Source organism: Protopterus annectens, chromosome 7.part0, assembly GCF_019279795.1.
Source record: "Protopterus annectens isolate FY-2018-M chromosome 7.part0, PAN1.0, whole genome shotgun sequence".
Classification (NCBI taxonomy): Eukaryota; Metazoa; Chordata; order Ceratodontiformes; family Protopteridae; genus Protopterus; species Protopterus annectens.
In genome coordinates, this window is record NC_056739.1 from 643,906,594 (window position 1) to 643,921,450 (window position 14,857).

Sequence of the window (14,857 nt, forward strand, 5' to 3'; positions counted from 1 at the left end):
TGGTCCACTAACACTACACTGCTCATTCACTCATTAAATTAATATTATTAATTATATTCCACACTATCAACTGGGATTATATCTTCACTAAAGCATGTTTTTTTAAAAATCTAATGTGTACATTCAGATTTCATCACTTGTTTTGAGTGTATTATTTATTTCTTATTTGCCCTTTCCTGCAAAACTAGGACAATAGAAATACTTTCATTTAAACCTGGGGGAAACATCAACCATGATTTTACTAGTATCAATTATTTGGATGTACAAATTATTACGGACGTGGATGGATTTAGATCACAAATTATTAAGGACGTGGATGGATTTAGATCACGTATATACAGGAAAGCAACATTTTGTAACACGTATTTACATTTTAGGAGCAATCACCCTCCAGCACAAAAAAGGAGTATTGTGAAGAGACAGGCAGTGAGGGTTGCAAGAATGACTTCCCACTGTGATGATTTGGGAGTTGAATTAAGTAAAATTCAGATGATGTTCGAAGAGAGAGGATATCCCAAACAGTAGAGGAAATTATTTCAGAGGTTCACAATTAGTGGGGTACAAATTACCTTCCATTATTAGGGGTAGGATTACAAAAAATAACTTGGAAATGAGCAAGGAAAATGACAAATATAAAAGAGCATGTGTATTAGAATATAATTCTTCAACCAAGGAATTCAGGGAGATAATTAAAAAGAATTGGACTATTTTCAAAACTAACCAAGAAACATACAAAAAGTTGGGAGAGGGTCCTAAATTTGTGAACAAGACAGGACACAATATCAAGAGTCTCCTAGAATGTAAGTTAGAACCTAAAATAGTAATTAGTAAGGGTACTAGACCCTGTGGAATGTGTAAACAATGTTGTTTCATACACAAACAGAACTCAGTCGCCTTGGACAATAGGATGAAAAGCAGAGTAGTATCTGCAAAAGGGAACTGCATGAGTAAAGGGGTTGTGTACTTAGCTGTGTGCAATTCCTATTCAGCATTCTATTTGGGAAAGACAGAAGGGGCAGTCAAAACAGGGTGTATGAGCATATTAATGACATCAAAAATAAAAAAACAACAAGTGCATTATATAAACATTCTGAAGTATGTCACTCTTTTATTAAATTTACATTTGGAATTGTAGAGCAGGTGAAATCAAATCCTGGGGGGTGACTGGAAGAACATGTTAAAGAAAAAAGAAACACAATGGCAATTTAGAACAGCAGCAATGTTTCCCCAGGTCTAAATGAAAATATTTCCATTGTCCCAGTTTTGAGGGAAAGGGCAAATAAGAAATAAATAATACACTCAAAACATGTGCTGAAATCTGAATGTACTCATTAGATTTTTAAAAAAACATGCTTTAGTAAAGATATGATCCCAGTTGATAGTGTGGAATATAATTAATAATATTAATTTAATGAGTGAATGAGCAGTGTAGTGTTAGTGGATCAACTAGTTAATTGATTTATGTTTGTGATTGGTCACTGACACTTATTTAATGAAGTAGTTTATGTTAATGTAATGTATTCTGATGAAGGCTACTCTGTGCATAGCCGAAAGCGCTTAATAAACTTGTTTTATAGAATAACTACCCATTTTGGACTACAGCCTGGTAACATCTGGCTTTATAAGTTATCTTGTTTTTGGGTGCTTTAGATTTTGGGTTTGCAGTTGGAATTATGTCAGGTCCCATAGATAAGGCATTATTATTTCCAAAGAAATTGTTGGACAAATTCTATAACCCAGTATGTCCTGTTGAAGCTGATTTATATTTGGAGAATGTGTCTTCTCAGGTGTTTGCAAAATATCTATTAAATTCTGTCAGAATCATTCTAGTATCCTATATCACAGTGTCAGTAATCTTTCTAGAGCTTGTCTAATGTCTACAATTGTTAATTGACTTTATATATCTGTATATTTTTATTTGTAAAATCTTCAGCAATTTTGCTCTCATGTTTTTTTTTTCTGTTTCACTTAAGCATTTTAATATCCTTCTAATTTTATTTAGAGTTGTTTTATTTAGAACTGCATGGAATTTATTGCATGTCTCATATGTTCTCTGGTTTCTTCTTTATAATTTGTATCATTTTTTTATTCTACCATAACGGGAATGTACAGATGTTCTTCATGTTTCACTGTTCCAGTCATCACACTTGGGTTATCCTGCTAGGGGTAGCCCTCAGTCAGCCCGAATACCAGAGGCTTAGTATTTCTGCATCGGTTGCTGTCGCTCCAGGACTGACATCAGGTCATCAGTGGTATAAAACAGGCAGCCGATGCCATTACATCAGTCTGCAGAAGCAGTTTGCATGAGTGCCAGTTGGCCGCTACCTGAGTTTTTCATTTCCGAAACTGAAGTTGAAATCTTCTAAAGCTAAGTACCCCATTGGGGATCCTTTTTTCTTGCTCTAATCGATGTCAGAAAAGGTTAACAATTGTCTCGCCTGTGGAAAGCAAATACCACACCAAGAATTCCATTCTTACTGCGCCACCTGTTTAGGCCCAGATCATGACGTCCCTCGCTGTTGGTTTTGTGCTTTGTTCAACGCCAGAACTGTACGTCATCGGGCCCTTATCGTAGCTAAATACTTCTGCTCTCAATCTCCATATTCTGAAATGGCTTCGGTAAACCATCCAACTACCGATCTTCCAAAAAAATGTAAGGATCAAGACAGAGACAGAACGCACAGGTCCAAAACTACCAACGACGCTTCCGTTAAGCTAGTCGCCATTCAGTGATACTCAGTGAGGTGCTTTCGCAGCCCCTGATGCCCGCTTCTATGGATTCGCAGGCCTCTACCGAGACCCGTTCAGAGACCGGTATGACGTGTGACTCTTCATTGACTAAGGATCCTGCGGATGTCTCTACCTTGGATGGGTCCAGAGCCGCTGAGCAGGCACCGGCTTCCGTGGAAGTTCTTCGCACTACTGATATTTGACACAAACAGACGACTTCTTTCACATCTTCAGTTCTTTCTAAAACTACCGAGTTTCTAAGGCCCAGGGTAAGAACTACGCCTAAAAAAACGACGACCCAAACTCAAGCACCTGCTTCCATGCCTCAATCTCAAATGCTTAAAATGGCGGAAGACATTTTAAAATGCTTATAAGGGGAAGCCAGCCTACTCCTTCGAAAAGAAAAAGAGACCTGTCCCCAGCAGCTTTATCTGACCAGAAATCTAACGACTCTGAGGTTTCAGAATATGAACACTTGCCCTTGTCTGCTTATGAGGATTCAGACGTAGAGGAATCCATTCCCTCTGCCTCTCCTCCAGAGGATTTTTCTTTTGATGAAACCCTACATACTTTGAGAGAACATTTTCATTGGGAATGTCAGGATTATCATCAGTCCAAAAAGAGAGACTCAGGGAATTTTTAGATTTACCACAGCACAGACCCTTAGTTATCCCTCCTGTCCTGGATGTTGTGGATGATGTTTTCATGGAAACTACCTGCTCCCAGGAAACCTGACAGGTATTACAGAGTCTCTGACTCACACAGATTTCTTTTAAAAAATCCTACTGTGGACCCAGATGTTATCTCCCAGGGACCTAAAGGAATAAAAGCAACCACAGCCAAGAATCCCACCCCTTCGGACAGTGATTCCCGAGCTTTAGACAGATGAGGTAAAAAAGTATACACCTCTGCAACTCTTGCCATTAGAGCACTAAACTGTCAATTCCACATGCTGAAATAGCAGCAACATACTATGGAACTTATTAAACAAAAATTATCTACCTTTCCAGACTGTGCAGAAAATAAAGAATTACAGGAGCTTATGCATTCTGCAAACTGAGTTACTAAGCACACCTTGCAATGTGGCTTTGATGCCCTAGAAGCATCCTGCAGGGCAGCAGTCACAGGTTCTGTACTTAGAAGGCATGCTTGGCTTAAGGAACAAACCTTGCCAGACCATGTCAAATCAAAACTATTGGATGCACCATTGCACAAAGACAATTTATTTGGCACCAAGGCAGAAGAGGTCTTAAAAAAGATGGAAGAAAAAGCTAAATCTATGCAGACAGTTAAAGACTTCTTACAAGTTCAGCCTCTGAGGTTCAGTAGGCATTGCCCCTCCAAGCACTGATCCTTTCCAGCCCCCTCAAGGCCAGCTCAGACAAGACCTAGGGGAAGCAGACCCCCCCGACAGCAGTCCCAGGGAATGCAGATATCTAAGCAATGGAGTTCCTCCACTTCAAAACCAGGGAGTGCTAAGCCACCCCCTTATGGAAAGAACTCACAATGACTTTACAACTCCACCCCTTGCCTCTGCCCACCTGTTTGTGCCCCTAGGAGGAAAGCTCTCCTCTCATGCAAAAAACTGGGCTTCCATCATCAACGGCCGATGGTTCCTCAACATAGTGTCCCAGGGATACAAATTGTATTTCCACACATTGCCAACCCCAAAAGGGTTCCCAGATCTTCCTCCAAACCAGTGGGCAGAGGCACAAAACCAAGTCCAGTCCCTGCTCTCCATGAGGGCAATACAGCCTGTTCATGCAGAACAGATAGGCCAAGGTTTCTATTCCAGCTCTTTGTGGTACCCAGAAAAGAGGGCACCTGGCCCCCAATCCTCGATCTATCCCCGAAGATGGACCTATTTGCTTCCCACAACAATCACCAGCTCAGCAATTTCTGCACCAGGGAACCTCACAGCAAGGCCTGGAAAAGGGATGCCCTATCCTTCCAATGGGTAAACCTCTTGCTCTATGCATTTCCCCCTCTACCTCTACTCACAAGGGTACTACTTAAAATAAGGGAGGAAAAAACAAGAGCAATCGTGATTGACCCAGACTGGCCACGCCAGCACTGGTACCCACTGCTGAGCAGTCTGTCACCCGTGCCTCCATGGCACTTTCCTCAGATCCCAAATCTCCTGACCCAACAGAATGGAGAATTCATGCATCCACAATTGCAGACCCTGAACCTGGCAGCTTGGCTTATTCCCTGAGCTCTCCTCCAGTTGCCAGCCTAAGCAAGCAAGTCCTGGATGTTATACATGAGGCCAGATGCCCCAACACTAGAAAATCCTATGCTGACAAGTGGAAAAGGTATTCCACTTGGATCCAGGCTAAGGGAGCTGATACAGCACAGCCCTCCCTACCTCTCATCCTGCTTTACCTAGCAGACCTACTTCACAAAGGCCTATCCTATTCTTTTATTAAAATTCATGCCTCTGCCATCTCTGCTCATTACAGCACGGAGCCACCTCTCTTTTCTCACCCTCTCATCAAACAGTTCCTAAGAGGGGCTAAAAATTTAAGGCCACCCAGAAGAGCTCCTACCCCAGCTTGGGACCTTAACTTTGTGTTGGAAAATCTCACACTACCCCCCTTTGAGCCTGCAGCTTCAGCAGAGTTAAAATTCCTATCTGGCTATCACTTCAGCTAGAAGTGTTTCAGAGCTACAAGCACTAATGGCTGTGGAGCCTTTCATCATTTTTCCTGCTGACAGGGTCTCACTCAGGACTAACTCAACCATCATGCCTAAACCAATCTATTCATTTGCCCACCTTTTTCCCTAAGCATCAAAATAAGGGGGGAAGGATTATACACTATTTAGATGTGCACAGACAACTTAGATTCTACCTGGATAGGACTAAGCCTTTTAGGAAAACTGATCAGTTGCTAGTCAGCTTTGCAGCAGGGGCAGAGGGCAAAGCCATATGCAAACAAACCATCTCCAAATGGATAGCACACTGTATCCATTTCTGTTACAGACACCATGGGAGACCACCCCTCCTGGGGGTCAGGACACATTCCACAAGGGCAACCTCCACCTCTGCAGCTTTCCTCAGAGGGGTCCCTACCAGGAACATCCTGGAGGCTGCAACATGGAGTTCTGTTCATACCTTCACCAAGCATTACCATCTGTCTATCTTTTCCAAATCCAGGGCAGGCTTTGCAACCACAGTCTTGCAGGACGTACTAGCCAGACCCACCACTTCTTGTCTGCCTCCACCCTTTAATTCAGCTTTGGGAATCAACCCAAGTGTGATGACTGCAACAGTGAAACATGAAGAACATAGTACAGTTTTGTACACTTACCATAAATGTAGATGTTTGAGTGTATTCACTGCTGCAGTCCTGGTTTCCCACCCTCCATCCCCCTGGTCTCTCGCTCTCTCTCTTCCTCACTCCTTACAGGGCTATTTGGTATTTACTTTATACTGGTGGTGTTATTCCACCATAACCTAGCTCCCTATTTGGGGGCTCCTGACATTTGGGACAAGAAAAACTGATGTAATGGTGTCATCTGCCTGATTTTCTACCACTGACGACCTGATGTCAGTCCTGGAGCGACAGCAACCGACACAGAAATACTAAGCCTCTGGTATTCAGGCCGACTGAGGACTACCCCTGGCAGGATAACCCAAGTTTGATGACTGCAACAGTGAATACATTTGAACATCTACATTTATGGTAAGTGTACACAACTGTACTTTTCTACTCTTATAGTTAGTTGCCTGTAGCTTGTAGAATGTTGTATCTGTAATTAGTTTCCATTATAGGTGTATGTTTATGCAAATCCATATTTTTGATGGAACTTAATATATTTTCATAATCAGTTATACCACACCTGTATCATTTGACTGGCCTGAAATTACATGTTTTAACTTCAACTGAAATAGTAAATAATAATGATCAGAGGTTGAAAGTGCAACACCTACTATCAAATTACAAATTATGTTAAATATCCAAAGTGTTCTTACCTTTGATATTTCCACAGACTAGCAGCATCATACAGTATAATAAAATAATACCTACAAAGTCTTTTCCATGCATGTTTTAGTGGTCATACTGGGGATAGTTAAAATCTCCCATTAAAATAAATGCTTTTTATGTCCAGTATTTTATAGAGGCTCTGTAAATATTCCAACTGTGTTTCTGCACCCATACCGGGGCTTTTGTAGTGAAGTACTATGTTTAAATGATTGTCTTCTCAGCCCACATAGTCATACCTCCCCCTAGCATTACCCATTAAGGTCTCATATTTTGTAAAATGACTTAACTGAAAGTTTGCCATATTCCAAGATTTTTAACTGCAATTATTTTATAACTTTATTTTTTATTATCTCAGTAAGTTCCTCAAAGGTATTTTCCAGATTTCAGGTAATACAAAAAAAAAAATTAAAGCTGCATAAAGTCTCCTGTGTTTAGTATGGATACTTTTCTTTCCATGACGTCTTCTAAAAAAAATCTATAGGTCCTGATTTGAGTGCAGCCCCAGATAAATTGTCTTTGGAATACGGATGGCAATCCTTAGTACAGTTCTTGTAGCATGTAGTAACTTTAATGTAGACAAAGCATAGTTGTCTTAACCAGTAGTTCTACATATTGATAGTCCAGTCATTTTGGGGAAGGAATTATTTCATTAAGAATTATGTCTATTCAGGATAATTTACAAAACAGAATTTTTCATGTAATGGTTTAGGTCATTTGTCCCTGGATGGATTACAATCAGATTGTATCTTGATTTCATAGCTGGTAATTTAGGAATTATTTCAGTCAATGTAAAATAATCCTAGAATCTCCATGACACTTAAATGATATCAGTTGACCTTTTTATTTATTTATTTATTTATTTTGGTTTTAAAACAATACAAAGGACCTTTCTTGAAGGATCATGAAATACCTTTCATCCATCCCCATGTGGATGACTGTCTGTCTCATGTACCAGCTGCAGCTGTAATTCACATAACCATATACTCATAATTCACTTGTTTAATAAAGCATGGTCAAATCTGGGGGGTCTTCTTGATTTGCAGGTAGGTGTCCACTGGTAGCAAGATGGTGAACTGCCCAACTCCAGTTTTGAGTGTCCTCACAATGCCAGCCTGTTATTTTCATTGGCTTGGTTCATGGACATCCCCAAATACAAGACTCTGCTGGAAAAAAATTCTGAATTTCAATTGTTAGAGAAGAAATAGTCGATCAATGACTCATCAAGCAAGGTCTCTTCAGAGATCAGTTGATACTTTCCTTGTTTCATCCACCCATATGTGCCCACTCTTTTAAACCTCTGAAATTGTGCAGTTGTACCCTTAGGATTTTCAGGACTAATCCCAGATACATTGTGAAAGTTTAGCTTTCCCTTTAAAGATGATGGGTATTTCCTTAGTTTTTCATACTGAAACAGATACTGTGCTGAAAAGTTAGCAGCGTGTCAAGCCTCAGGAGTTTAAGTTTCATTGTTTGCTGTCTAAGAGACCAAACATTGCTTATATGTATGTTTTGGATTAGCTCGTTAAATACATCAGGGTTTCTTGTACATTATACATGTTTAGAGGAATATTGGCTTAATTTTCATCATCTTATAAATGTACTGCTGATGTGTTTATGGTTGTGTACTACTTTCTTAACTGGCTGTTTCTATACATAGTGGTTTAATGCCCTGGAGTTCTCTTAGGCGGAGGTTAACTTATTTTCTTTTACTAGGTTGACTTAGTGTTGGGTTAGTTGTTCATTCATTCTGCCATTACTTTCTTTATCCACTTCTGTGTTGCAGGGGAGCCAGAACTAACCCCAACCTTCAGTGGACACGGGTCTATGTTATAACATCGAAATCTACAAAGATCAAATGTTATAATATCAAACCCTAAACACCGAAATCCACAAACATCGAACAGTCAGAATAGCGATTTTTTTCCCAGGGGAAAAAAAATCGCTATTCCGAGAAACATACACACAACACAAACACACACAAAAAACAGCAATCCACACACATACACTTAAAATCCTATGCCTAAACCTAAACTAAACTTTACATACACTACTAGCTATCCACTTACCTTAACCTGACCCTAACCCTAAGGTCCGTCACTATCGCACACTCACCTCACCCGCACCCTAACCCTAACTCACCTAACCCGCCCCCTAACCTACACACAACCACACACTTACCTGACCCGCTGCCTAACCCTAACCCACCTAACCCGCCCCCTAACCCTAACCTATACACAATCGCACACTTACCTGAACCCGACCCGTAACGCTCCAACATATCGAACGCTGAAAACAGCGAAGCAACAGCAACAGCCCACCAAATTCTTTCCCTGGGAAAGAATTCAGTGTCCTGCACCTTCACTATTTTCAGCTTTCGACAAAACCGGTTTGATATTATAACATTCGAACTTTATAAAATTCGATGTTATAATATAGACCCAGTGGACACTGGGAAGTGATAATGATCCCAGACATGGCACTAGTCCATTGCAGATTCCCCACCCCACCCCACACATACACACAGCATATTCAGACAATTTAGAAGAACAGCAGTTCACATACAGCACACCTTTACCATGAGAGCACCCTGCAGAAACTCATGCAAACTCTACACAAGAAGGCACCATCTCTGAAAACCAAACTGGAGAGCCACGCCAATCTCTTGTCAGATGGCAGTACAAACAAAACCTGTGCTCTTCATATTTGGATTTTTTTGTTCGTTAAGTGTGTTAATTTGCAGTTGTTTACACTGTGGTGTCCCACTGTTGTATCATTTGTGATGATTATATAGGAATGTTCTTTGTACTCCTTCTCTGTAAACGTCTGTAAATTATTTTTGTACCTTCACTCCTCACTTCAAGCTGCCTTCTGTACATATAATTCTGAAACATTTTAAAAGTAACTTGGTACTAGCCTTTGTGATCCTGGTCATGGCTGAAAATGCTTCTTGTACCAGCTCATTTACCTAAATAAGACATAAATGCAAATAACATGCACATTTATAAACTGGATTTGAGCAGTCACTGTTTTGTTACTTTTTTTATCTAAGGCATAGTGATCAGACTGCCTTCTCATTCATTAAGTCAATGAAAGGCACCAGAGACTTGAGTGGAAGAATATCCTGTTTCCACACGTGTTGCTATTTTGCTGATGTTTTGTCTGTGTTTGCTTTAGGGGTTCTTCAGGAGGAGTCAGCAGAGCAACGCTTCCTACTCTTGCCCGCGTCAGAAAAATTGCTTGATTGATCGAACAAGTCGAAATCGTTGTCAGCACTGTCGGTTACAAAAATGCCTAGCCGTGGGGATGTCAAGAGATGGTAAGGTGGTTGATTTAAATTTCTACAAAAGTGTTTATTGGGGTAGATGAATTTTCCAGTGTTTACTCTTCAGCAACTTGAAAGCATTGTTTTTGAGCATCAGGGAAAAAAAAACACAGTAATTGCAGCATGGTGCTGACATTTTTAAAGATTAAAGAGGATTATAGGTAGGTTTATAGGAAGTTAGCAAGCTTATAGTCCAGTGGACCATTGAGGGACTTAGCCCAAATTCCCAGATGTCTGTAAGCACTGTCTGGTTAAGTGACTTGCTGAGGGTCATACAATAGGCAAAAGAAAGCTGAGGAATCAAACCCTTTATCACAGGAGTTACAGCTTACAGCCTTAACCCACTACACCAACTGGTCGATTAGCAAATGAGCTAAAACAGAAATGTTTCAATTCAATTAATTTTTTGTATGCATAGTATGACTTCCATAAAGTACAGTAACTGCCTGTTCTATTCTCTTATTTGTAGCGCAAACTACATAATTTTTGATAAAGTTACCATCCAGGAAGAAAGTAGCAGTAGTTGTAATACCTAAAGAGGGTAAATATCCATTAGATCCAGTTTCATACAGGCCCATTTCAGTACCAAACCATGACTATAAAGTGTTCATGTCTATAATGGCTAAAAGAATGGCAAAAGTGATGACAAAACTGATAGATTTGGATCAATGTGGTTTTATGGCAGGGAGGCAAGCATCTGACAAACATTAATAGAACATTGATGATCCAGAGGGAAGCAGAATGTAAGAAAATACCATTGTTGATGGGTCTTGATGCAGCGAAATCATTTGACAGAGTAAGCTAGAACTTTATGAGCAGGGCAGTGGAAGCATTTGCATTTACTGAAAAAAAATTATAACGTTGATTAGGAGGATATATGAGAGATTGGAGGCAAAAATTAAAGTGTATGGGGTCCTCTCTGATAATTTCTGCTTGAGCAGAGGAACCAGGCAGTTGTGTCCTCTTTCCCCTTTATTATTTGCATTATGTTTTGAAACACTGGCAAAGAAAATAAGCAACTCAGAAATTCAAGGATATAATTGGTCGGATAGTCAAGAAAAGCTGGCTTTATTTGCAGATGATATTATTTTATACCTGACAAAACCAGAAAAAGACATTGAAGTGTGGTGGAGCCTTTTAAGACAGTTTCAGATTTTATTTTATACAAAATTAATGAAGCTAAAATAAAGGTAATAGCAGTACATTATGTACCACACATGAACTAGCCTACCCAGTATCTATCTTCTTCAACCGCTCTATTACTGAATCCTATGTCCCCTCCATATGGAAACATTTCTATACATTACCCATACACAAAGGAGGAAACTCCTCAGACATATCTAACTTTAGACCAATTGCCATACTGTCCCCCCTCTCTAAAACCTTAGAAAAATGTATTCACAATCAGGTTATGCACTACTTACTTCAGGAAAACCTACTTACACACGTACAACACAGCTTTCATCCCAAACACAGTACCACAACCGCACTAAAATCCTTCATAAATACTATATCCCTTGCTTGTGAAAACAATACACTTGTCTCTTGCCTGTTCCTGGACCTCTCCAAAGCCTTTGACACTGTCTCCCATCCTCTTCTTCTGGCCAAACTAACTAACCTTAATTTCTCTTCTACTATTTCCTGGTTTTCAAGCTACCTCTCAAACTGCCAACAATCAGTCAAATGGTTCTCTGCTCAATCCCCTCCCCTCACAATGGAAATGGGAGCCCCCCAAGGATCTATCCTTGGGCCTCTACTCTTTAATATTTTCACCAATCTATTACACACCACTTGCTCTCAGTTATCACTTATACAATACCCTGATGACTCTACTGTCATTACCATCGCAGACAATCCATTAGACCTCCACTCTACTACTCAAGCATCATTTAATACCATAGAGACATGGTTCAGTGATGACAAACTAATTCTCAACCCAAAGAAAACTAAGCTGTTACTCTTTCTCCCTAAGAACCTCTCTAATCTCAAATCTACTTTAACTATTCAATCTAGCAATAACACAATCATCACTGCAGAACCTATTACAAAACTGCTAGGAGTCATAATAATTATATATATATATATATATATATATATATATATATATATATATATATATATATATATATATATATATATATATATATATATATATATATATATATTGTATATAATAATAGATGATCAGCTTAACTTTGATGCACATGTCACAAACAGTATTAAAAATACACATCGGAAACTCGGACACCTTTACCGCAACAAGAAATTCTTAACCAACAGGTCCAAAATAACTCTCTCTCATGCATTTCTTCTTCCTACCCTATTATACAGCTGTCAATTATTCACAAATCTGAACTCCACACTCCTCACCAAACTAGAAACTACGTATAATAAGGTGGCCAGATTCTCTGCAAACCAAACCTATAAGTCTCACCACTGCACATCTCTTAAGCAACTAAACTGGTTAGAATTTCCCCACCTCCTCAAACTTCATCAACTACAACTTGTCCACTCCATCCTATATTTGCCGTCCTTCTGTCCTAGCGTTACTTCAATTATATCCAAATACTCTCCTGCTAGACCAGTTCACAGCTCCGACCAAGACTTGCTGCAGATTTATAAACCTAAGACCAAAACAGGTTGTATACTCTATAATTACAACCCTGCCACATCCTGGAACAAACTACCTTTAGAAATTAGGTCACTTAACCACCCTAAACAATTCAAAACTGCCACTCATGAATACGTAAAGAAAACCTGGTCTTGCCACTGCACTCATCCCCCATAACCCACTTTCTCCTTAGTATCCCAACACCCCCTCTCTCCTCTGCCCATCTTACCTACACCTTCCCATTACTTCCTTTCACGCCCCTTCTTCCTTGTGTAATCTTCCACTTGCACTGTCCTTTAACAGCTTCCTTTTATCTATTCTTTTCCAGTCCCACCCTCCCTTCTCTCATCTTTCCTCCTCAGTATTTTTTTCTCCTATTTCTCTCCATATTACTTAATGGTAATTTACTATAAACACGTCATTCTGCTGATTTTTTTAGACTATCCTTGTCACCTGCTGCTGTCTCTCCTCTTTTCTCTCTCACAAGTTCATACCATGTTTATTACCACAAGCCCCTTCTATATACCTCTGATCGTATATCTTATGTTTATTCTATGCTGGTTTACTGAGTCCATCCTAGATGTGCATTCTGTTTTCAAAATGTTTTGCCTCACAAAAGTACTTTTTGGTTTTTCTACATCACTTATCTACCATTGCAAATATTGTATAGATGTTTTTGAAACTTTTTGTGTACTCCTGAATGTATAGTGATTTTTTATGTGTATGTAATCTGAAATGTATTTTTAAGTTTTTGTATCTGTTGTATAATTTTATCTCACCATGGAGCTTTTCTCCCCGGGTCTCTGCTGAAAATGAGCCACTAGCTCAGCCAGACAAACCTGGTCAACAAATATAAAATAAATAAGCTGGTTCAGGAATACCCATATTTATGGGAATATGATAAAATGAAGCATTTAGGAATATGGATTAAAATGATTCTAGTGTGGCAGCTAAGGATATGTGGGAAGAGACTAATCAAAAGGTAATATAAAAACTGACAAAATAGCAGCTTTGTTATATGGATATGGATAGTAAGGTACAAGCAGTTAAAATGGTTTTAGTCCCTTTAGTCTTATACATAGGTCAGGCATATTTTTATCAACCTGAGGAGAGGTTGTGGGTGGCAATTAATAAAGAGCTGAAGGACTTTATTTGGGAAGAGAAGATGGCAAGAGTCAAGTGGGATAAGCTGATTCTTCCAGTAGAACAGGGCAGATTGGGATTACCCAATTTGAAGGGGTATTATAGAGCTACACAGTTAAGACTCCTATACATAGCATAAGCAGAAAACTATTATTCAAAATGGAAAGGGATGATGATGATGAAACAGGGTGAAGCTCAAGAATCAAGGAGAGACTAGGATTTTGGATGCAGGCCTTTAAGGAGAATACCAATAGTCATACATAATATTATATCCATAAAGTAGCAGAAAGTATTCTAAGAACTAAACCAACACGGGAAAGGAGAAAAGAGATTCTGCCAATAGGAATGACTGCAGTTAGGGATACATACAGACAATAGGCAAAAGGGGGCTGGAATTTATTGGTGAAAACTGGCAAAGGAACCAAGGTATTGGGAGCAAATAACTAGAGAGGGAAAGGTGATGGAATGGGAAGATGACAAAAATTTATGTGGACTGCAGGTTAGAGATTGCCTTCCCTATCAACGACTGATATCAGAGTATATGCAAAGAGAAAGAAATAGGGGGTTCTAACTGAAAGACCAACACTGGTAGAGTTTTTAATAGAATCTAGAACAGAAGCTGCCATTAAAAAAAAAATAATTCATAGAGCAAATAAAATATTGAATGATAACTGTAAGAACCAATCAGAGGAGGTTAGAAAGGATTGGGAAGAGAGCTTGGATAAGCAATTCACAAAGAAACAATTGGAGGATATATGTATGTCTTCCAAATATGCAACAAAATCTAGTAGATTTAGGATATTTGCCTGGAAATGCTTACATATTTTTATACCCCAAGTAGACTCCAGAGAATTTTTCCTCAGGCAGGCAGCAAATGTTGGAGTTATGAAGGGGAATAAAGAGGTAATTGGGAACATATTTTGTGAGAGCGTAGTGAGTTGGTGGACTTTAAGGACTCCCTGCGGGATGCACTGTCAGAGACACTGGGTGGGCAGATTGGTCTGATGAGGGAGATGATTTTTCTGAGCTAATAACAGTGACTGCCAAAAAGCAATTACTAGA

At 39.4% G+C, this 14,857-nt stretch overlaps 1 protein-coding gene across 2 annotated transcripts in view; it reads left to right on the forward strand.

Annotated features, from left to right (window-relative positions):
* LOC122806629 (nuclear receptor ROR-alpha A) overlaps positions 1–14,857 on the forward strand; it is a 1,380,884-nt gene that overhangs the window by 1,058,103 nt on the left and 307,924 nt on the right. For both annotated transcript variants that reach the window (XM_044077211.1, XM_044077212.1), the window contains one exon: positions 9,894–10,035. In XM_044077211.1, coding sequence (XP_043933146.1) covers positions 9,894–10,035 — 142 coding nt within the window. The remainder of the gene's footprint in view (positions 1–9,893; positions 10,036–14,857) is intronic.